General features: G+C 37.6%; 1 protein-coding gene across 3 annotated transcripts in view; it reads left to right on the forward strand.

Moving 5' to 3' along the window:
- The window catches only part of lsamp (limbic system associated membrane protein), a 761,955-nt gene that overhangs the window by 535,166 nt on the left and 204,246 nt on the right, over positions 1 to 22,543 (forward strand). For 2 of the 3 annotated variants that reach the window (XM_008426060.2, XM_008426059.2), the window contains exon 2: positions 17,728 to 17,806. In XM_008426060.2, coding sequence (XP_008424282.1) covers positions 17,728 to 17,806 — 79 coding nt within the window. Of the gene's footprint in view, positions 1 to 17,295; positions 17,807 to 22,543 lie in introns of those variants that run through there. The other variant, XM_008426058.2, reaches the window with a different exon arrangement.

Consider the following 22,543-nt stretch of genomic DNA (forward strand, 5'->3'; position numbering starts at 1 on the left):
CTGACTTGTTATGCCTTTAACATCTTTTTGAATTGTAAGTGAATCAAAATTAGATTAGACTTAAAACCCTGGCTGGCATTTTAATAACTTAGTTCTATGATGAATATCTTGCTAAAAGATGGTGACAAGTGAATTAATCTATTGTAGAAAAGCTAAAAACATAGTAGCAAAATCACAAAGATCAGTAACTCACAATTCAACTTTGTAACTAGATATTAACCACATTATTTTTCCATTGACATTAATTTATAGTTGAAGACTGTTTAAGTTTAATCTCAAATTTACAAATATCTTGTTTGTAAATGTTTTTGAACACAGTTTGTCATTCTTTCCCTTTTTTATTTCATAAGAATGAGTCACAGTAAGTGTGCCACCACATTCTGTGAGCTGAAAAGTTTTGAGACTTGTTATCTTTTTTTTCATATTTCATATAAAGAAAAGTGCAATCATGCATACAAGGCTAAATCAGGCAGACCCGTAAACCAGAGCAGCAGGCAGCTGACTGAGGCTGGTCAGCATAGATATGAAACATATAAAATGGCTCTTCTACATCATGTATTTCTACTGCAGACTAGTTGGACGACTCCTAACACAAGCATGTGTGAATGTACTGTATGTCCTCATACAGGGTGCCAAATTTGTCACATCGGTACATTTTGCTCCTCACACTGAATGCTGAGCTGACGGTATGCTGTATACATTCAGAGAACTGCAGACTTAACAAATGTGCCTTCTGCACCTTGGTTGAAAATCAGACAGTGTCTGATAGTATAATATTATGTATTCAATGAAAATACATTACATAAAAAAATGTTTAAAAAATCCTTGTCAGCCGTAATTAATACATAATTTGAGAGCTTGTTAGAAGAATAAACCACATGATCATGTAGCAATTCAGTTTATATGATGCAATAATTATTTCTTTGTTTTGATGTGCTAAATGCCACCCAAGCTTTGCTGACAGCTTTTTTATTTTTTTTTATTTACTTGTCTCAGTTATATAAATCCAGCCCGGTGGACATTTGCAAAGCGGATTACTGTAGCTTTCTTGTTTGTTTTTAAATTTTCCTTGAATCTGTTAGACTGGGAAAGAACTTTGAGGCAGTCTTTTCAGTACTTACAGATAAAATGCTGAGATAGAAAACCAAACTCTAAACATAAAGCTCAGATTTCAGTAGGAGAAAAAAAAAAAAAAAAGTTTTTTACACCTTTTGAAGTAACCCACTCATGTTTCAGAGGTAAACATGAGTGAGATGCTCATGTTTACCTTTAGGGTTATGTTGACCCTAAATGTGTCATAAATATGTAGTGGTGAGTCACCAGTAACTAGTTGCAAAGAACTAATTGTCAAAAGCCCCACCTAATTTTTTTTTTTTTTGCTGTATTAGTGGTGAAACAAGAGTTTGTGCCATAAGAGCTTCTGATATTAAAATGTCCTTGTATTTCTTCTTCAAGTGAAGAAACACTGCCCAGCTACTCCCAGCATGTGGCTTTGAGTGCTGAAATAAGTGTAAGCCATTTTTATGGGCCCGCAATATGAAGGTTTGTCTGACAACCAGAATCTATGTTTAACACTTGTTTCTGTCTAATTGAGGTTTGGTTTGACCTTCAACTAATAAAAACTTTTTGCTGAACTGGCGAGTTAGAAACCATGGGGGGAAAAAATCATATTATCTATCATTTGTTTGTTTGGCAACACTTTGGTTATCCAGTAGAGGAAAAAAAAAACAACAAACAACCTGACAGAGATGGTGCAAAATCAGAATAACCTAACTGGTCAATGAATGGCCACCAAAGGTGTCAGCAATACAACTTTAATTTCCTGTCTAATCACATGGATTGACTTGGTCTCTGCCACAATAACTCACTATAATACAGCCCCTACAGTATTGCTTTTTTTGTTACACATGTTTATATATCCTCCTTATGTCATTGTTAGGATTTCTAAATCCATTGGTGAGAAATGTACACTTCAAGGCTTCTTATTTCCTGTTTTTTTTATATTATTATACAGAACAGCAATCACAACATATCATGCTCCTTTCACATACTGTTTATGGCGAAAAATGTCGGCCTGACTGTTTAGAATGAGATTACTTCAATTTAGTACTCCATATAAATGCTGCCTGGAGCTTGACTGGATGAGATAAGGGTCAAATATTGACAAAAAGATGGATTTTGGCCATTTTTGCCTGCAGTGTCAATGTAGCCTTAGAGTTGGTCATAGTTTTGAAGGATGATATTTGATCAATAGAAACCATCATCTTCTGAACTACTGAAAAAATGTGTATGATTCAGTGAAACTATGCTAATCGGAGGACCCTGAAAGCATGAAAAAGGATTAAGTAGGCAATGAAAAATGAAAAAAGAATGGACATTTAAATGAATTAAACCACCATTCATGTTTCAACAAACAAAAATCTTGCTTTGCTACTTCCCCCTTTAGGAGCGAGTGCGATGATGCATTTTGCTGGTATGGCTGCATTTTTATTTATTTTTTTACTCCTCCGCAGTGCAGGTGTCTGATCAAAAACAATAAAAATGCTCCTTTTGACATAATTCTATAATCTGTCTGAACATGACCACAGGGCTGCAGAGATGGTGACACATTAAGTTTGTCTATGTGATAGAATTAACTCTAATGTTGCCTGCAGCTTACTGTAAACACGCAAAGCTCTTTAAATCATAAAACTGGGTTATAGCTGTCGTCGCCTTCTGCGCAAGAACGATGAACGTCCTCTGGGTGAAGAACCCGTTGGCCGCAAGCTTGTCATTCATTTGCTTTCCTCATTTGCCTTGGTATTCAGCAGAGAAGGGGAACAAGAGAAAGACATTCATTTCTGTCAAGAAATGTTTGGAGGGAGATTGTGATTTAGTGAATTCCATTAGATATGAAATAGGGGTATTATCTAAAGAAGTTAAGCTCTAGCCCTTTTGCTCTAATGCCTAATGAGCAATGATTCGTTGTAAAGGCTTTATGTTGGGTTGTTATTGACTTTTCTGCCTTGTGGCATTTCTTACTCCCTTAATTATTTACTCTGCCCTTTTGCCACATCCCATCGCCTCGGTTGCCAGCCGTAAATAATCTGGATAAAAACATGTGCTCTCAATGATGAGCAAGTTAGACACACAAAGGATGCAGCGAAACTGACAAACATGTAAAGATAAAAGACGCCAGCGTAGGAAAGCAGATTATAAGGATTTGTCACAAGGGAGAAATAAAATGAGAAATCTCCAAGAGTGCTATTACTGTGCCTTCACGTCCACATCCTCCCAATTAAGAGAACAGAGGAAGAATGCAGATTAAAGGGGAGGGCCTGGAGATAGCCCTGTGGCTCTGCGGTCTTCAGAGAGAAGTTCGTCCAGGGAATTGCTTCGTTCATACCAAAACAATGAGGGGGTCTACATTATTCATTTATGGAAGTGAGACTGAAAGCCAGTGGGAGAAAGGAGCCTAGTGAAACAGGAGTGGGGTTGGAGAGCTAAGATGTGAATTGCCTGCGAAAGAAGCACTTCGGGGTTCTGCAGATCCTTTTTCATGTAGGTGTGGTTTGACTTTATTTTTTTACTTTTTTTGTTCTTGTCAAAGCTGCTATAGGAATCCTGACCACCCGGAGAATCCAAGCCTTTCAAACCTGTAACACTGTGATATATCATCCTTTCATTAATACATGATGCACTAAGAAAATAAGGCTCTCACACATTGCATTAGATTTTTTTTTTGTTGTCTGTCACTTTGGCTGACAGCATAAAAAAACAAAATTATTTCAGTTTCTATCCATCAATTTTTAAATGATAATAATGACACAGATTATTCAATTGTATTTCATTTTTATTTGATTTAATATTCAGCAAGTTGTACAGAGAATCCAGATCCCATCACACAGCAAGCAGATGAACACATGTAACCACAGACTGCGGCCCCAATAACTACACATGAACAATGAAATTAAACTTTTTATTATTATTATTATGTTGCCTCTAAGAAGTACTTTGTGTGTGAAGTTAAAAATGTCTGTGTGTATGAATCAAGTTATCAGGGGTGTAAATTGTAATCCGTCAAAATGATGGACAGTCTTCAGATTTTTCTATCATCTAAAATAAAAAAATCCACATAACTCTGCTATGCATTTAACACTGAAGCATCCATAATTTGACCCCTTGATAAACCAGCCCGCCACAGATATTTTTTTGGACATGTTGAAAAGTTCCTCCACATGTGCATCAGCTTTCACATGTGCACCACTGCTTTTATATGTGCACAACAATAACTCTTGATCTCAAGCTATGGAGTCTATTCACTCAAGTCTAAATGCTTCATGCTGAAAATGAAGCTTGAGGCAATCTCTATTGCCTGATTAATAAATCTCATAATCGTCTAACCGCAGTGACTGATGTTTATTTCCATTTGATGCAAGGGAAAAGAGACAGACCTAGTCATGAAACAGCGGGACACTGATTTCTACACTATGAATCTCAATGCAAACTGACTTTTCATATTTGGAGCGTTTCAGAGAACTTAACCGAATTCAAAGACATCACATGAATTGGTTACAAAATCACCTTTTCACATCACACTTTAGCCCACATAAGATATATTCTTCAGATTTCCAGCAGACATGGCAAAGCAAAAAAGATTGTGACAGCAGCTTTAGGTTCCTCTGGTTCTGCTCTGCAGTAAGAGCATTGTGAAAAATGGGCATGGTGCAAAAAATGTATTGCCATTTTATATCCTCAAATGAACCTTTTACATGTCCACTTAGCAGAGGACATGTCTGAAATTATTCTCAGACATACAATTTTGAGAGGACATTATAAGAAATGCATGTTTTCTTTTGAATACCAGGCAATATGGAATGATTGTTCTCCATTATTTTCAGTAGATGTGTTTCTGACAGTCCAATACTGCAGGAATATTATTTGGTGCTGGACAGCTCAACTCTGGACATGCAATTATTAATTGGACACAACATGTGCAAGCACAAACCACACGAAATGCTAATTTTTCCTTCATATTGTCAAGTTTTTCTTCACAAACGATAATGCCAGTTTGAGCACTGATGCAGAGTCAGTGTTCCTGTCTGCAGATGTTGTCTGTTCTGTCATGTTCAGTGTTTTCCCCTCATCATTTAGTTTCCGGCTTGGTGTGGATTTTAAGTACCAGTTTTTAGACACTCAAGAAGGTTTTTAATCCTACAAAACACACCTGCCATTGTAGCTGACACATTCATGCAGCTGCTTTAGTCTTTTAAGTCAGAAAATGGTAAAGCACCGCAACAGTGGTGCATTTCCTCTAATTAAATGTACCATGCTTGCTGCAATTTTTGACATTCCTTTGTGTGGCTTTAAAGAATTCTAGTTTCAGATGTCATATCTGTAGCTTTTCAAAGTTCCTCAAAATCAGGGGTGCCCAAAGTCGGTCCTCAAGGGCCGGCATCCTGCACGTTTTAGTTCTCTCCCTGGTGGTGGTAACAACCTTTTCAGCAAGTCAATGTTCCTCTTAGGCCTTCTAACGGGCCATCATATGATCCAGGTGTGTTAAACCAGGGAAAGAACTAAAGCATGCAGGATGCCGGCCCTCAAGGACTGACTTTGGACACCACTGCTCTAACTAGTATGTGATCAGTTATGCTTTTATTTCAACAGGGGGCTGCTGTATAGGCAGAATCTAAAACTGGGGACATGTCCTTTACCTTTTTCCATATTGAGAACACATTATGGCTCAGGTACAGGCTATTTGCCTATGAGTATGCATGTAATATATATGTGCTATGTACAACATGCATGTTTAAGATGTTTTCTTGCTCTAACACAAATGAGTAAAATACATAAGCAGAAATCCGCCAATTTCTGCACAGGCTTGGAACTAAACCAGAAATCTGACTGAAACAGTGACAGATCTAAATCATGCAGAAAAGCTCCTCTTGATGATGACTTTTGACATGTCTTGTGGCAAACTTTAAAACGGAATTGTCATGGGTTTCTTACAACAGGGATTTTCTTCTTGTCACTCTTCTACAAAGTATTTGGCGAGTGAACAACTAACAGTAATACTATATTAACATATTCCCCCACCCTAACTATGGACCCCTCCAGCTCTTTCATAACTGCAATCGGCAACTAGATGCTTCCCTTGCCCAGTCTTATCAGGTTAGGTGAACAATCATGTATAAATTTTAAGCTGCCACATACTCATTTTCAGATGATACATTGAGCAGTGTTCTGTTAGATGTTCAAGCTTGGTATATTGTTTAATAATCAAATCCTGAAACATCTTCACATGACAAAGATGGGGAAGTCCATGGCTTATGAGTGGTTTTGAAAGACACTGTGGCTCAGGTCTAATGATACGAAATATTTCATGTTAGAAAAGTTACGAATGGTTTGCTGGGACTTGGAGTGACCGGTTGTTACAAATGAAGAACAGAAATCATTTAAGAAATCACCTATAATGTCCAGTTATATTAAAACACATCCTCGTTGTCCATGTGTGAATTTCAGTGATACACAGTTTCATGTTCTGAAATGAAACAGCTGTGTCAGCTGGCACATTGTGCTGCTGGTTTTTTAATCTGAGCTAAAGAAGGAACCACTTAAGTGCAACCTGTTCACTTCATTACAGCTTTTTAATTAATATCAATCAATGGACTGCACAATAAAGTGTGTACTGTGATTTTTTTTTCTCTTTTTCTCTGAGAAGAGGCATTTCTTTTTGTGCAAAGAAATCTGTGTAAGATGTTCTTTGGCAACGTTCTGAACTACCATGGAGAATTACCAGGGAGAGCCCTCCAGAACTAGAAATGGGATGGAAAACATCCAGACCACTGGCAGCCCATAGTGAAAGGCAAATCCGTTTGGGATAAAATTCCTTGGCTTGTAATAACTGCATTTACCATGTGACCAGCTGACATAACTAAAGTTTTGCAGTCTTCTTTTGTGATGCTTTCTGTACTTCCTCTTTCAGCTTTTTCTTAATTGGAGGGTGTCTCTTCAGTCTGTTTCATCGGTAACTATGTACAGCTCAGGGGCTGTGAAGATGCTGCTAAAAGAACTTTAATCTTGTTTAACTTGTTTAATCACATTTTTTTCCCCCTTGTAAGAAAACCATCAATTAATCATTTGAAAACTGTGTTTTACCACAGTGTACCATATATCTTTAAAAGCTGTGCAAACTTAATATGTTTCTAAAGTATTCTCAAAGCACATTTGATCTTTTGCAGCAACAACAAAGCTCTGTTGCTTGAGTTCCTCCCATAGTGTTTGTGCAACACAAGCAGTCATCTTGTTGGGAAGTGAACCAACTAGATCATGTTTCATTTTTAATTATATATTGCTTTAAACTATTAAACAGTCATGTCGAAAATACTTTTTTTTTTTTTTTTTACACAGGAGGATGTGCTGCATCAGCATTCAGATTAATTAGCAAGTATTCAAATGGCTGTAATTTTGTCTATTCAAAATAGCTATTTTAAAAATGTGCTCACGGATAAAGTAATTTCAGTTAATTACTTTTAATTTCCTCAGAGTCGCTTAGTTGTTTGGAACAACAGTGCTGTCTCTGCAGGTCTTAATTAGTTATCCATCACCTCTTGAAATCCATCCCACCATAACTGAACTGATGCAGAGAATAATTCAAGCATGGTCGTATGATGGTTTGCATGAAATAAACCCGCTGCAGATTTGAGGAGTTGTTTTTGTTGCCAAGGACAAGCGCCTTAAATCGCTCTGACCATTACACTCGATGCTTCTGTTCCTGCAAGGTATTCATGGTGTTGTCCTTTAGGTTTTTACCTTGAACAGCTAAACCAATCCTCTGCAGCAAGGTCCCTGAATGCCTGCACTCTAATAGAACTGCATAGCAGGAGCAGGAGATGACCCTCGGGGAACAACTTAAAGCAATTCTTTTGTAAGCAAATTAAGGAGCAGCCATGCCACAAATATCAACAGTAAGGGAGAAGGATGATGCACAAGTCCTGAGAGCTAAGGTCACATTTCGACAAGCTACACATGCATTATACCTCCTAGTATAAACTGATAGTAAATCCTCTTTCAATTCTATTCAATAAATTCAATTTTACTTTGCCGCACAACCAAGTCAAGAATAATAAAACATACGAATGTAGGAAAAGTGTTGTCGTTACCCTTGAACTCCACCTATTTAACTGATTAGCAGTACGTTCGAAGCAGAAATGTTAGTAAATTTCTTATGTTGAGCATTGAAGTATGAATCCCGAAGACGAAAGATAATGGCGCTGCTTTACAAACGCCAGATAAAGGCTTTACAGACATCATTTGAAAACTGTGCTGTTTTCAAATGATGATACAGACATCAGAGCTGATCTGATCCAGCTGATCTGATCCAGCTGATCAGATGCTTGCTGATCAGCTCGATTTGGGCTCCACGTATTATGTGGTCCATGACTAACTTTAGCTTCTACCTTAACAAATGTTTAAGTTTATCTAGGGTGGGTGAAATTTTGAAAAGAGAATTTTGAATACCTAGTTTAAAAAGCTGTTTGCAAATAAATTTACATCAGCCCCAATGATTTGAGGCAACATTGTCCGGAGTCTGGAATATTGCTTGATCTCTTCTGCATGCCATCTAGTTCTGCTGAAGTCTGTTAATCGATAACTTGAAGTTAAAATTGAAGTTCCATAAATTAGATTTTTTTTTCCAACAACTGAAGCAGAGATGTCTCTTTGGCATGTTGTCTGTAATAAAGGTTGCATTGTGTCAGAGGTTTGCCTCATTTTGTATTCCTGCTGACAGAGAGAAAGAGAAACTATGGCGCGTGCACAGGGCTTCAGGCATAGGTTGGTGTGTTTTGTTAGTGTGCATGACTATCTGCTTTGAAATGCAATATATGCTTCAAAGGATGTTGCCAGATATTGTCTTTAGTCTTTCATTTTGCTGCCAAGAATACATTTTTGATATGTATGCCAGGGTTCAATGTGCATATGTTTTTTTTTTTTTTTTTTTTTTTAATTTGAAAACAATTTTTTTTTTCATTGTTTTGTTGTGCTTTCTCTTACATCTAAGTTTGTCTACGTGGAATATTTTTGGAAAAGTCTCCATAGGTTGGCACAAAACACATTTGGGTCCTAAGAATGAAAGGATGTGAGAGCAGTGTTTGGCTCATTGATCTTCTATTGCTCACACCAAAGCTAACTGTGATTTGTTTTCATGCAGAGGTGCAAGAGCAGAGGTGGACGGAGAATCAAACTCCCATTATAGAACCTCCACTTATTGTAACTGCTCTGTTGTTTGTCTTTCATAAGATGGTATTGATTTCATGATCTGAAAGAGTGAGAATATATCCTGGAGCAAAATTCAGAGCAAGGAACTTTGTTCCAAAATGATAATATAACACACACAATGTCAAAAGGTAAATCAGTGAGTAATTCCATTTATTTTAAAGAAATATTGTTTATAAAAAAGTATGTTTGGAGATTAAAAACCTCTAAAACCTTTTTAGTTTAACTCTTTGGGACACATCCTTTATTTATTTCTTTATTTCGCTAAATGTGTTGCACTGCTGATTTGTGTTGATAAGCAACTGAACAGGTCTGGCTAATAAAGAGGATGCATATACTCCTAAGTGTATGACATTTATCAAATATGCCTCAACAGTGCCCTAACACTTCAGGATTATGGGAGCAGTGTAAGGATTTTTCTCGAAAAAAAAAATAGGTCCCACAATAGCAATAAAGCATCATTTAAACTCCACAGACTACTTTAGTCTGTCTCTTTATGATCACATAGTATCAGCCTTCTGATGGGTACGTCTGGTGGATATTTGGAGATTAATAACTGAACCCCAGAGGTCTCAGCAGTCTGCCGATCTCAATCCAACGTAAAGTCTTGGATGTGTGGTAAAAAAATAAATAAATAAAAATCTGCAGCTAATTTGTTATGTTATGTCAACATGGACCAACATCACTGAACAATATTTCTGTTGAATCCATGCCATGAGGCATTAAGGTTGTACCGAGGCCAACGGAGGGAGTTGTACCTAATAAAGTGGCCAGTGAATCTACATGTCTAATGACAAATCAAGGTTTCAACTTCATCTCTTACAGCACAACATGATTTAGCTGCCATGCAGCAATAGTTCACATACGAACAAATGGAGCTGCTGTTAAAGTGTTCCTTGTTCTCCTCTTCCCCTCCCACTGTGACTTCCATCTGTACACATCATTAGGTTAACAGACATTGTCATTTGCACTCAATGGGAAATTTGATAGCTGTTTCACAGACTTTCCAAAACAATATTTTAGGCTGCCAAATAAAAAAGTGCAACTTAACACTGGTTTAAAGGATTTCTCAAACATGCATGGAAGACTCAAAGCAACACTCCAGCTATGTTTTTGATGAGGGAATAACATTATAACATGATGTAAAGCTCAAAAAGATCATTTTACAAAGCACCACTGAATATCTAGGAGACTGTTGCGTTTACAACATAAACACAAAAACACATGCAACATAGAATCAACAATCAAAGCATTACATTAAACCAAGTGCCATCACTGAATTCGTAATTGATTAAACAGTCGCCACAACTACGGTAATTTGAAAGAGTAATTTGACTGCAGACTACCGATTAATTATTAAAAAAGTAACTTGGTTACATTACTGATTACATGATTTCAAAATTATCTGCCAACACCAACCTCCTAGCTTTTGTTGATTGGATGGTGGAGGTACTCCTGAATTAACTGCAGCTCTCTGCTGACAGAACTTTATCTTTAGGTTTGCCTTTGCTGCAACTCAAAATATTTCTTCAGTTTTTATCTAGTGCTGGTATTTTTACTCCTTACTATTTCTTATTGCCATCCCTATTCTGTGCAAGTACCAGGGGTTCACTGGTACTTGCACAGAAGAACCAGTGAAAAAAATATTTTTCTCCCCGGGACAAAAGTTACTTGTTTCGGCAAGAGGTCAGTTTTTAAATCTTTTTCTAGTTCTTGTTTCCTGAGTGGCAACTGTACAGATGACTTTATTACTTACCCATGTGAGAATGAAGTGAAACTTCTTGACTCCATTATAAATAGCATGAATATGTGGGTGCAGTCAGGCCTTAGAACAGAAAGTAAACCTGACAGACATAAGATATGAAGATATAAGGAGGAAGAGCGAGCAAATGTCAGGACTCTAAACCAAAACTAATAACTTTACAAAAAGATTAAAAAAAAAAAAAAATCTAACTCTGAACCCAATAACCACCAGTGGGGACATTTTTTATTGTGGAATTCATTTCTTATCTGAAAAAGCAGTTGTTCCACATAGAGATATCTGACATTTTGTTTTTCTTTTTCTTTTGCTTTGATACAATGTACCCTTTCAGAGTCATTAGCTGAGGGGGAAGTCAAGACACCATGCAAAAGTGTAATATCTAAATCACACCTCAATAGTTGCCCTTTAATCTAGACTTTGACAAAAGTACATTTCAAGTTTTACCAACAAATATATAAAAAAACATTTAAGGTTTCAGAGTAACCCATTAAAATCTGAATTACAACTGAGCTTTATTTACATTTACCAACAATGTAATATAATTATAGGACAATTAATTAGATAAAATGTTGCAACATGTATTCTATGTAGACTGTTATGTTGTACTATCTAAAACCAGAGATGAATAACAGCTCATGTTCTGCCTTCCACTTGAATAAACTGATTTCCTCTTTTGCTGCAGTGGTTTCATCATTTATCTCGCTCCGACTGTGGTGCTCATCATAGATAATGACAGTTGTTTTTGCATTTCTCTGAGCCATACTATTCTCTTCCAGTCTCACTGTCCTGAAAAAAAAAATCTCTTGGGTCCTTGGTAATGCAGTACTTGGAGCTGAGGCACAAAGAAACATGCTGCATATTTCACCAGGGAAACAAATTCAATAAATATCCTGTCCAGGAGTGACACTGAAAACTAGTCATGGATTTGTTACTTCAAGGCTGGGATTCTTTACTATCAAGAAGTCCACACAATCTAGTTAAAAGCTTTCAGCTGATCCAAAATGATGCAGCAAGGGTCCTGATGAAAATTAAAAAGAGAGATATTGTTTCGCCTATTTCAGCTTCCCTTAATTGACTCCCCGCTAACTCCAGAATTGAATTTCAGATTCTACTCCTCACATTCAAAGCCCTTAAAAATCGAGCTCCATCAAACATCAGAGATCTGATTGTTCCATATGTTCCTAATAGAGCTGTCAGACTGCAGCTTTTCTGGTGGTTCCTAGAGTTTCTAAAAGCAGAGTCGGAGGCAGATCTTATAATTATCAGGCCTCTCTGCTGCGGAACCAGCTCCCAGTGTGTGAGCCAGAAAACCCTGCCTACTTTTAAGACTAAGCTTAAAATGTTCCATTTTAATAAAGTTTATGGTTAGACTGGTTTAGGTTATCCTGCGCTATCTCTGTAGTTCTGCTGCTATAGGCAAAGGCAGCTGGATAAATACCTATCCTGGAGGAGGGCATCGGCTGAGATCTCCTGCTGTTAACGTTTTACTTTTCATAAACATTGAAAATATTCCTACATCAGTTCATGTGTTTTTTTATGCGCATCTCCTCTGTTTCCTCACATCCCCAGTCGGTCGTGGCAGAAGGCTGCTCGTACTGAGCCGGGTTCTTTCGGAGGTTTCTTCTTGTGTTTTTTTTCTCTCTCTGCTGTCGCTGTATGCATTCTCAGTATGAGGGATTGCTCTAAAGTCCATGACAAAACGCAAGTGATTGTCTACTGCTGCTACACGCTCGTCCAGGAGGAGTGCATGTTGCAAGTCAATGACTCAATGCAGTCTGCTGGGTTTTGTTAGAACTTTTTGAATTAATTTGGATGCTTATCTGAGCTCTTAACATACTGTTTGTAAACTAGGGTTATTTGGGATATATGTGTGACTGAACTGATTTTTTTTTTTTCTTGTAAAGAGCCTTGAGCCATCTGCTATGAACTAGCACGCTATAAATAAACTGAATTGAGCTTAATTATATAAAATGTGCCTGGTTTGCATGTACATTTTCAGTGTATTTGGGTTCATACAAAAACAAGTAATATTTTTTTCAAAAGCCACATACTTCTAAATAACCTTTTATATAGATCTCTCTTGCATATGAGCTTTATATGGGGTACCTTACATACTTTGAAAACCACAACACTAAAACTTTGCGTGCATCATGCCAGCTTTGTTATAACCTCGCTATTTTTCAGCCCTCAGTTTGACTGTCTGAGTCCTTCAGTGTAGACTAGAGCAGAAACTGACTGGCTCTTTGTTAGGCATTCATGAGTGCTGCTGTGCTGCTGTATACTCTGATCACTGACCGACTTCAGAGAATGTATGACTAAAAATACAGCTCAACACCACATGAGATTCTCTGCTGTGTAGCTCTGTATGCAGAGTGGTACCCTGCTCTCTTCTTCAGAACTAGTAGTCCCAATTTAAAGTGGTTTTAAATGCACATACTGCTTTAACTGTGTGATCTTTAAGATTGCTTCCACTACCAGAGGCTTAGAAGATTGGTAGAGGGCTGCAGGGATTTTAGGGACGGCTTCACATCGTATCGATAAACAGATCTCAATGAAAACATGTTTTTAACTTATAAACAAACATTACACCTTCAAACATTTACTGATGTGAGTAAGCTGAACATTTTAATATAAACATGTTTTTGTTTTTTGTTTTTTGGTTCCGTTATTTCCAGTTATACAGCTTGTGTCACAGTGGAATAAGCTCCAGATAACAAATTTATTCCCCCATCACTCTGTCGCGTCTCTACCTTGCATTTTTATGACATACAAGGATACCCAGATTTAATGCTGCAGCATGACCTTTCTACCAGTCTAGTGCTGTATTATGCGAAGTTTGTTCATTTGCTACACCAAGCGGTTATAAATTTCATGGATATTTTTAAAAGATTTCACAGTGATGCAACTTTAAAACAACACATGCACCACAGATTTGCACAATTGGCATGTTGTTTAAATAAAGGCTATTTAAATGTTACAATGCCCCATAAATAATTGCATCCTGTGCTCTGCTGCTATGTGTGTTGATGAAGATTCACCCACACCCGGTCCACACCAGTTTAGACCATTTTCTTTGGCTTTTCAAATGTTCCTTTTCCTTATAACAGAATCTGAAAGTTGGTTTTTTTCCATGTTGACAAGACAGTTTCAGTTTGTTTCTCCAGCATCAGCATGCCAACATTTCTTGGCTAAAAATCTTTAGTTGCCACTGGGTGTGAGGTGAGGTACCTCTGGACAGGTCAGTGGTTAATAACAGGATAAAACACGCACACACACACACACATCCATACCCAAAAGCAATTTAGGGTACCCAGTTCACCTAGTAAACACATTGGCGTCATGTGTGGGGAAGCCAAAGTATCTAGGGAGAACCCACACATCATGGGGGAAGTGAGTATTAAATGCAGAAAAACCCCAGGTCGGTATGGCATGTCTAAAGTCATTTTCCTCACATCTAAATATCTGAATGAATAGAAGTAGCACCATGTAATGGGGTACAATCAGACAGGTGTAACTAATGATGTAGACAATAAGAATACGGGAATTCTCACGCAGTATAGTATGGCCAGTCCTTATAACTGGTTGCAGAGGTTTTTTAATTCCAAATGTTGAAACTGTAGTAAAGAACACAAAACAAACTGCACATTTGAACACATGGTCAAGTGAGTATAGATGGGCATTTTCAATTCTAACTGAAAATTCAAATTGAAATTTGAATTGAAATTCTAAATCTACTGTATTAAATTGTTACTCTGAACCAATCTGAATCTTCCACTAATCACTAGACAATGCCTAATATAGCTGTTGCATAGTTGGTAAGAAAAACTGTCTTATTGTCATGTTTTCAATGGCTTTTACACATCTGTAAAGGCTACTCCTTTTTTTGGCACAGTGTTTGTGCCAACACAAACACTGTTCACTGTTCACGCAAATAGTCCTTTCTAAACGAAGTAGAAAATTGCATTACTATTATTTATTGGCTTTACAAGTGATGTGATCTTGAATTAAGTTTGTGCATTTGTTAATGTTGGTTCAGTAGTACAAGAGGCTTTTATGTTTCTTTCTCTTCTTCTATTAACAGCATTTTTGGATGTTATTGCCCTGAGCACAGAATTAATGAGTATCTTCTGTGGAATTATAGTTTGGTTTTGTCAGAGCATCTGTTCCGATGTATGCAGCAAGAAAAATAGGTGTAGTTCAATGTATTTTTAAACTTAGGTTCAGAAATTTTCAAGAAAGCATTTTTTTACTGAGCTTAGCAGTGTTGCACAGCTCATGAAATCATATACAGAAATTCCTGAATTATATTTTTGCATACAGTTACATGCATACTGCCAGATAAATAGGCAGGTTTGAAAGTTGTTTTTTTTTTTTTTCAAAGTAGATGGTCTATGTTTCTTGGCTGTCCTAGGAATGCTTTGGGATTCCCCAGGAGGAGAAGGCTGGTGAGAGGGAAGTCTGAGCCTCCCTACGTAGACCTGACCTGACCGATGGATGGGTGGATGGATGGTCGATCATTTTGTTTTATCCTTGCAACAGGATTTCCAACAGTTGATTCTGATTCAATTCAGGGATTCTTTCTTTATTTTGGAATGGGATTTCTAGCTAAAGCTAGTCAGTGTGACAGACTATTGGAACATACACTTTAATTAGAATATTAAAAAAATGATTGAAAACAGTCCAATAATTAAATGAGAATGAGAATTATTTTGGCCATTCTATACCTAAGGTTTTAAGATCTTTAAAGTACAGGTCTCCGGGCTGCTATTCAAAAAATTAATTCACCAGAGCAAAACTGCCAGGCCTGGAAGCTCCTTGGTGATGTTTTAAATAAATTAATACCTATAAGTTCAATGACTAATGTTCTAATGATCCCCACTGTGTCTCTTTGCATACATTCCTGCTAAGCGAGTTTAAAGCATATTCTTGCCTTCTCTTTTCTAACCTATAGTACTACTTATGTTAAAGGAATAGTTCATGATTGTGTTTGAGGTTTAGCACTATTCACAGAAACTAAGACCTTTTTGAAGCTGGGTTTGTGTTAGTAAGGTTTAATTATCTGCCATGGGGAAGGGAGACTGGACAAAGGGACAGGTGGGCCCCAGTGTTGCTTCTTTTTTTTTTCTCAATCCATTCTGAATAGAATTAATCCCCAAAGAGAATGTTGGAGACATCAGAGAACACAATATGCATCAGTCACTATTGACACCAGACGAGCCTTTAGTGGTGGTGCTACAGTGTAGGCAGATCTGTCTGATCAATACAAAACTGCCCAGCACTTTGTAAATGCTACAGTGATACGCCCATACTACCTAAACACCATAATTAATCCAGACATTGTGACCCAGCATGAACAACGCAAACATAAAAAACCTCTAAGATCAGCTGAGTCTCCATGTAAAGGCTTGTAAACTTGTTTCCCACATTAGTTACCTGAGGATCACCCTTCAAAAGTGGGATGTAAGGCCTCAGCAGATAAGTTGACTTGTGAACAGCATCAAACATTGTTGTCAAGCTGTAATGTATGCACAAGAGCATATGAAACATTATTGAGACAGTGACATTTTTGTTGTAGCATACCCACCTCTAGCAGTAATGACATTGTAGTCGTGTGAACTTTCTATGTTCTTCATAAATTTTACCAAAAAGCCAAATTAGTAATTTATCGATGTCAATTATTTTGACAGGAAAGCAGACATTCTCAGAACATGGAAGAATGAATCATTGATGACACACTACCTCCCTCTTCAATTTCTCTTTTAAATAAATCATTGGGTTTCTCTTCAGTAATAGCCCAATGCAAGCATGACAACCGTTTACTGGTTCATAGAATAGCATCCACATACCTACAATGTTCTTGAGAATGAACTTGTTTTAAGATGATAGAAATCTGCTTTAGTCTCGACTTCTCTTAGAGAAGGAGCCTCCCGGACCAATAAATATGGACATATGCTAAATGAAAACACCACAAGACTTATCCATCATCAGTAAGATCTTTACAGCTTATAACTTTTACCAGAACCACAATCTCAATTTTTGAACTATCCCTTTAATATACCCCTTAACATGAATATTTTTGAAAACGTTGTTTTTATCTTTCATAATAGTACTTTTTTTTTTCTTTTTTGGACAGTTATTTTACGGTGGTCCTCACTCAGCTGTGTGTCACTGAAAGGGACCTCAGGTGGTGCTGTTGTCCTGACAACGAATGAAGGGAGCCTCACAGTTAGAGGCTGGATAATGTGAAAGAGAGAGAGAGAGAAAGAGTAGGAGAGAGCAGAGAGGGAAACAGGGAGGAAGAGTGAGGAGGTGGGGAGTTATTTTCACAGAGTCTAAACAGTAGCCTGCCTCTCTCCGTCGCCGCTGTGGGTTGTGCAGTCCCTTTACGCGGGGAGCATTACGCGTCACTGGACTGTAGAGCGAGGACCCCGCACTTTTCCACCCCCCAGCCGTGAACTATTTCAGGCTCTCATCCATCCCGCGCTGTTTTGGACCTACATTTATCCCGCGTTTATTTACAACAGAAGTCTGGACCATTCGTCTTGTTTGTTTTTTTTTTTTTTTTTTTTTTTTTTTTTTTTTTTTTTTTTTTTTTGAACGTTTGGATCTATTGCTCCCGAGACGCGCTTTTAAGATGCATGTGGGGCGCAAATCGTGTTGGAGGCAGCTGCAGGCTTCTTTTTTCAGACTGCTCTGTCTTATCCCCACAGGATTCCCCGTCCGGAGTGTGGATATGCAGCGGGCCACCGACAACATCACCATCCGCCAGGGCGACACGGCGATTATAAGGTAAGAGTCCATCTCACAACTTTTCCTCCAGGACGCAGCATCGTTCCTGCGAGCACGCAGCTACTTGGGGGGAGGGCGGACCCGACTGCTTTTTTTTTTTTTGTACTTTGTGCTACAGACTTTTTTTCTCTCTCTCTCTTTATTTCCCTAATGTAAAATGTCATATAAATTAAAATGAAAATATTTTTTTATTCAAACTCTACAAAATACTAAAAGTTCCTGTTCACTACTTGTTCAGAAACATGAGCTATTAAATGTTTATTCGTTCACAAAAACGTGGATGTGCACGTAGCGAGCTGATTTATAGTTTAGATCGAGATTTAGACAGGGGGACCTTGTTACTAAATATATTTTTTGTAATGGGTTGCAGCAACAAATTATATTATTTTAGAAAATGATAACGGGATGGGAGCTATCTGATCTGTAATGACAACTTTCCTGTGGCTTTTGGATATTTTTTTTAAAAGAAAATAAATAAATAAAAACAGAATGGTTCATGTTCTTGCATTTTCTCTGTGCTTTCGCTTGAGTTTGAATGTCAAACTGCAAACTGCGTTTTCTCCTTGCTTCAGTTGTTCCTGGAGTACCTTACCAGTACAATTAATCACGGCTCAGGCAATGCAAGCTGTCAACTTTGTCATACTCAGATGCTGCATGGACAGACGCCACTGGCCACGTGATCGGAGCCATGTGTTTGTGACAGCCTATAAATGAAAGCGGATTAAGCGTTTTCCCTCGTTTTTTGGTAAACATGTCCCTCTGCTTCAGCCTACCTCCCATCAACTGAGAAAAGGCGATGCTCTTTCATATTGTCAAACTGGAATTGCAGGGCTGCACAAAGAACACACAGAACACTCTGCATTGATTTTACTCTCATTCTCTGGATCTGTTTATTTGCACCTCCAACCTAATACTTGCTGCATGTCCAATCTGAACAGGCATGAGCCATTTCTCAGGATCAATGTAGGTTTTTTAAAAGTTAGTGTCATAAACATTATCATTTTCTATTATAACATGCTGCTTAAAGGTGTTCTTTTTATTTTTTTATTGATTTTTTATTAAGATGCCAGAAACCATTTCAGTTTTTCCTGAGCGTCCTTGCACGCAGAGCTCCCCCAACGCCAACTGTCGCTGCACAATACTGCTACTTTCTGAAGTTTACAAAATTATGGATGTTTTGAAATATTTCCCATTTCAAAAACACGAATAATAAAAAGTAAAAAAAAAAGAGACATGTAATATATGTATTTTATTTTTTACATATTTGTTAAAAGTGTCACCATGTCATGAAAGTATAATACAAGATAAATCATCTGTGAGAAAATTGAGCTCCTCACTCCTCCCAGTTCTACTCTCGCCATCCCAGTTCTACTCTCCTGGCAACCAATCAGAGCCAGGAGGTTTGATTTAACGCTGTCAGTGAACCTCGTGGATGAACTCCTGAACGGCTAATGACAGAGAAATACCGTATTTTTCGCACGATAAGGCACACCTAAAAACCTTCAATTTCCTCAAAAGCCGACAGTGCACCTTATAATCTGGTGCGCCTTATATATGGACCAATATTGAGCCACAACAGGTCTAGCCACTACGGTAAGGAGCCGCCGCCTTCATTTTCCCCCGTAGAAGAAGTAGTGCGCGGTGCATGCTGGAATAGTTGTCAGAACGCTGGTTTGTTAATAAAGTTTCATAATACATTTAAACATAGACATAATATAAGAGTAGATGCCTCATGGACAGCTCTCGCCTATTGTCGCTGACGAGATTTAGGGCGGCCATCTTGGAGCGGTACTCTACTCCACTCAGCGTTATGTGTTTAGCAGGCAAAATGACATATCAGTGCATTTTATCGATCATAACACGCTTTTTTGTTACTGGAAACCATATTCAAACATCTATCAAAGATACATTTATAAACAATTGTATTTTTTAAGTATGTTTTTAATGCATAGTTCAGCATATTTAAATATGCTTAGTGGCTATAACAATAGAATAGGAATGGAATATTCTGATATTGATGTATGATGAGCATATTACAAAGCCCACAGCCATTCATAATTTATTTAATAATTTATTTAGTAAGATCAATACATATTTATATAACTATACAAACACAAATAAATAATGATTAATAATGACAAATAAATAATGATTAATACTGAATAATATATATTGGATACATGTTTATATACATCCAGCCGACGAGTTCTAGCTTCAGAGATTCCGCACCTGAGATTGAGTCCAAAATCCGATCCGAGATTCATCTGTGCTGCATGAATCCGTCTCTCTTTATAGATATCTCCCACTTCTTCCTCATATCGTGTCTTTATAAAACCTTCAAAACAAAAACAGAATATTTGGGATGTATCTTACTTTTGACAGAGTGAGATAATTACACATAAATAGTCTTTACCACCTGTGTAAACTTTGCTGGTGAATGTTATAACACATAATATAAGTTTTATAATATGTGTTATATTGTTTCATTTTAAATATAGGCTCTTGTGTCAGATAATTTAAGTCAATGTTAGAGAATAATGTCTATGCATTTAAAGCCAGGGGGGGAGGGATGGGGGAAGAAAGACAGAGACTGCTGCGGCAGCGTGTCGGTTGGTCTGTGTTACCCAGAAAGCAGTTGGGCACAATATCGCAACACCAACACCGTGAGTGAAACAATGACTGGGGCAGACTACTATATAAAGTACTCGGGGACCACTTCATTACGAATGTGGATGTGTAATAATAGAGTACTGAACAAATTGGCAACCCAAACTGAAGCGTCTATTCTATGCGTCTTATAATGCCTTATATATGAAAAAAGTTTTATAATATGCCATTCATTGAAGGTGCGTCTTATAGTGCGGAAAATACGGTAACTTAATGTTGCTGAAAAAAACCTTCTGTCATCGGCAGCCATGCTAACTAGCCTGAACTAACTATTGTGGTGAACAAGCTGAAGTATAGCTGAGAGAAGGTGGAGGGTGCAAGCAGTGCATACATGAGCAGAATTGCCAGAATATATATTTTTTATGTCACATACTGCAACGTAAAGCAAACCAAAACATCTTGTGTGAATGCCATTATACCTTGAAACTTCTCTATTCTTTTAAAGCATATCATAACATTAGAATCATATTATGCATTGTGAATGACAGTCCAAATGTAACCACACAAGCTAAATACAGTTGCAAATACACTCAAACCATTGTGATGATAGGGTTGCCAACTTTTGTTCTTCTGGAGTGAGACGCTTGCTCTCGTATTTCTTACTCTTCCAAAAACAGTTCAAGTAATTGGAGCAAAACACTTGTTGCCACACTCCTTCCTGGAGGGGTTCCTTCTAAACACAGTGGCACATCTTACTGTTGTGATGGGCAGCTCAAAACGTACGACATCTAAAGTACTGAATTTCAAAATTTGTTTAATCACTGTCTACTTTTATTTACAATATTTTTGGACTTCCTTCTGTCTTCAGAACTCCCTTAATTTCACATGACATAGATTGAGTAAGGTTTCAGAGCCATTAGTGATTCTGGTCCAAGAACTGAAAATACTCTTGCTAGTGACTTTTAATATAAAACACAGAGCACAGAACTCTGCAGCTTTATAAACTGTTTTTCATGATAAACACTCACTAATTAAAATGTAATTTCTGGTTGTTTCTTAAAAGTAAGAATGTGTTAGTGAAATCCAGTTGTTATGCTGTCCCCTTTCTTACCCCATCTTATCTCAATCTCCACTCTACAGATGGCAACCAGCTTTAGAGGTGGTCTATTAGACATCTGTCTGCATTAGTTCTACAGTATGAACACAATCTGTTCTTTGAGATGAATTGAAGGACAACCCAAAGACCTGTAAGCTTCCTCAAGCAGCAGAGTTATTACCTAGACTTTAGGCCGTTAAATCAAAATTCGTGACCAGCATTGTTAAAATCAGAAATTGCTGTCAGCTAATTGCAATGATTTTACTCCAGTATAAACCTAGGACCTATTGTTTGGTGATATTTTTTTTCATCAAACTTTGTTTTAGTAATTCTACTCTGTAATATCTGAGTGAATCTGGATTTTACCGATCAGTGGGTTTCAGGACAAGGAATGAATGAGAGATTATTGTTTTTAGACAGTTATGGTCACCATGTTGTTAGATTTGTGTAAAGTATATATATATATATATATATATATATCAGTGACGTGCGGTGAGGTTCAGTCTTTTATGTTGACGTCAGAAGAGAGAAGAAAACAAATATATCGCTGTACTTTACTTATTTACTGTGTGGCTAGCTCCATGGCTAGCTCACTGTGTCTTACTCTACAGTTGTGGAGTCACAATATCTGGGAACATGAGCGCCCCCTGCCATGAGGCAAGAGAACTGCCTGCCTCACCTCGAGTCTGTTCTCTGCCGTTTCTGATYGCTCYTCCGCACACAAAACACGATACACACACACAGTTGGTGACAAAAAACGCTGTACATTATATACATAAGCTAAATTATGGAAAATCAGTCCATAGTAAATGTTTTTTAGCCATTTTATTGCTGGCGTACCGACAGGACGAGCATGCTCTCATAGAGTGGCAGCCAGTGCAGTTAGCGAGAGGTTGCGCAATCCCAGGTTAGACTCAGCTCACTGCTGCCTCACGGGCTTCGCTTCTGAGCATTTGAATGAGAAAATGTGAAAATTCAGCGATTTTTAAGAAAAAACTAATCAGAATTGGTTAAGCTAAGTAAAAAATAGATAC

Source organism: Poecilia reticulata, linkage group LG13 (genome assembly GCF_000633615.1).
Source record: "Poecilia reticulata strain Guanapo linkage group LG13, Guppy_female_1.0+MT, whole genome shotgun sequence".
Lineage (NCBI taxonomy): Eukaryota > Metazoa > Chordata > Actinopteri > Cyprinodontiformes > Poeciliidae > Poecilia > Poecilia reticulata.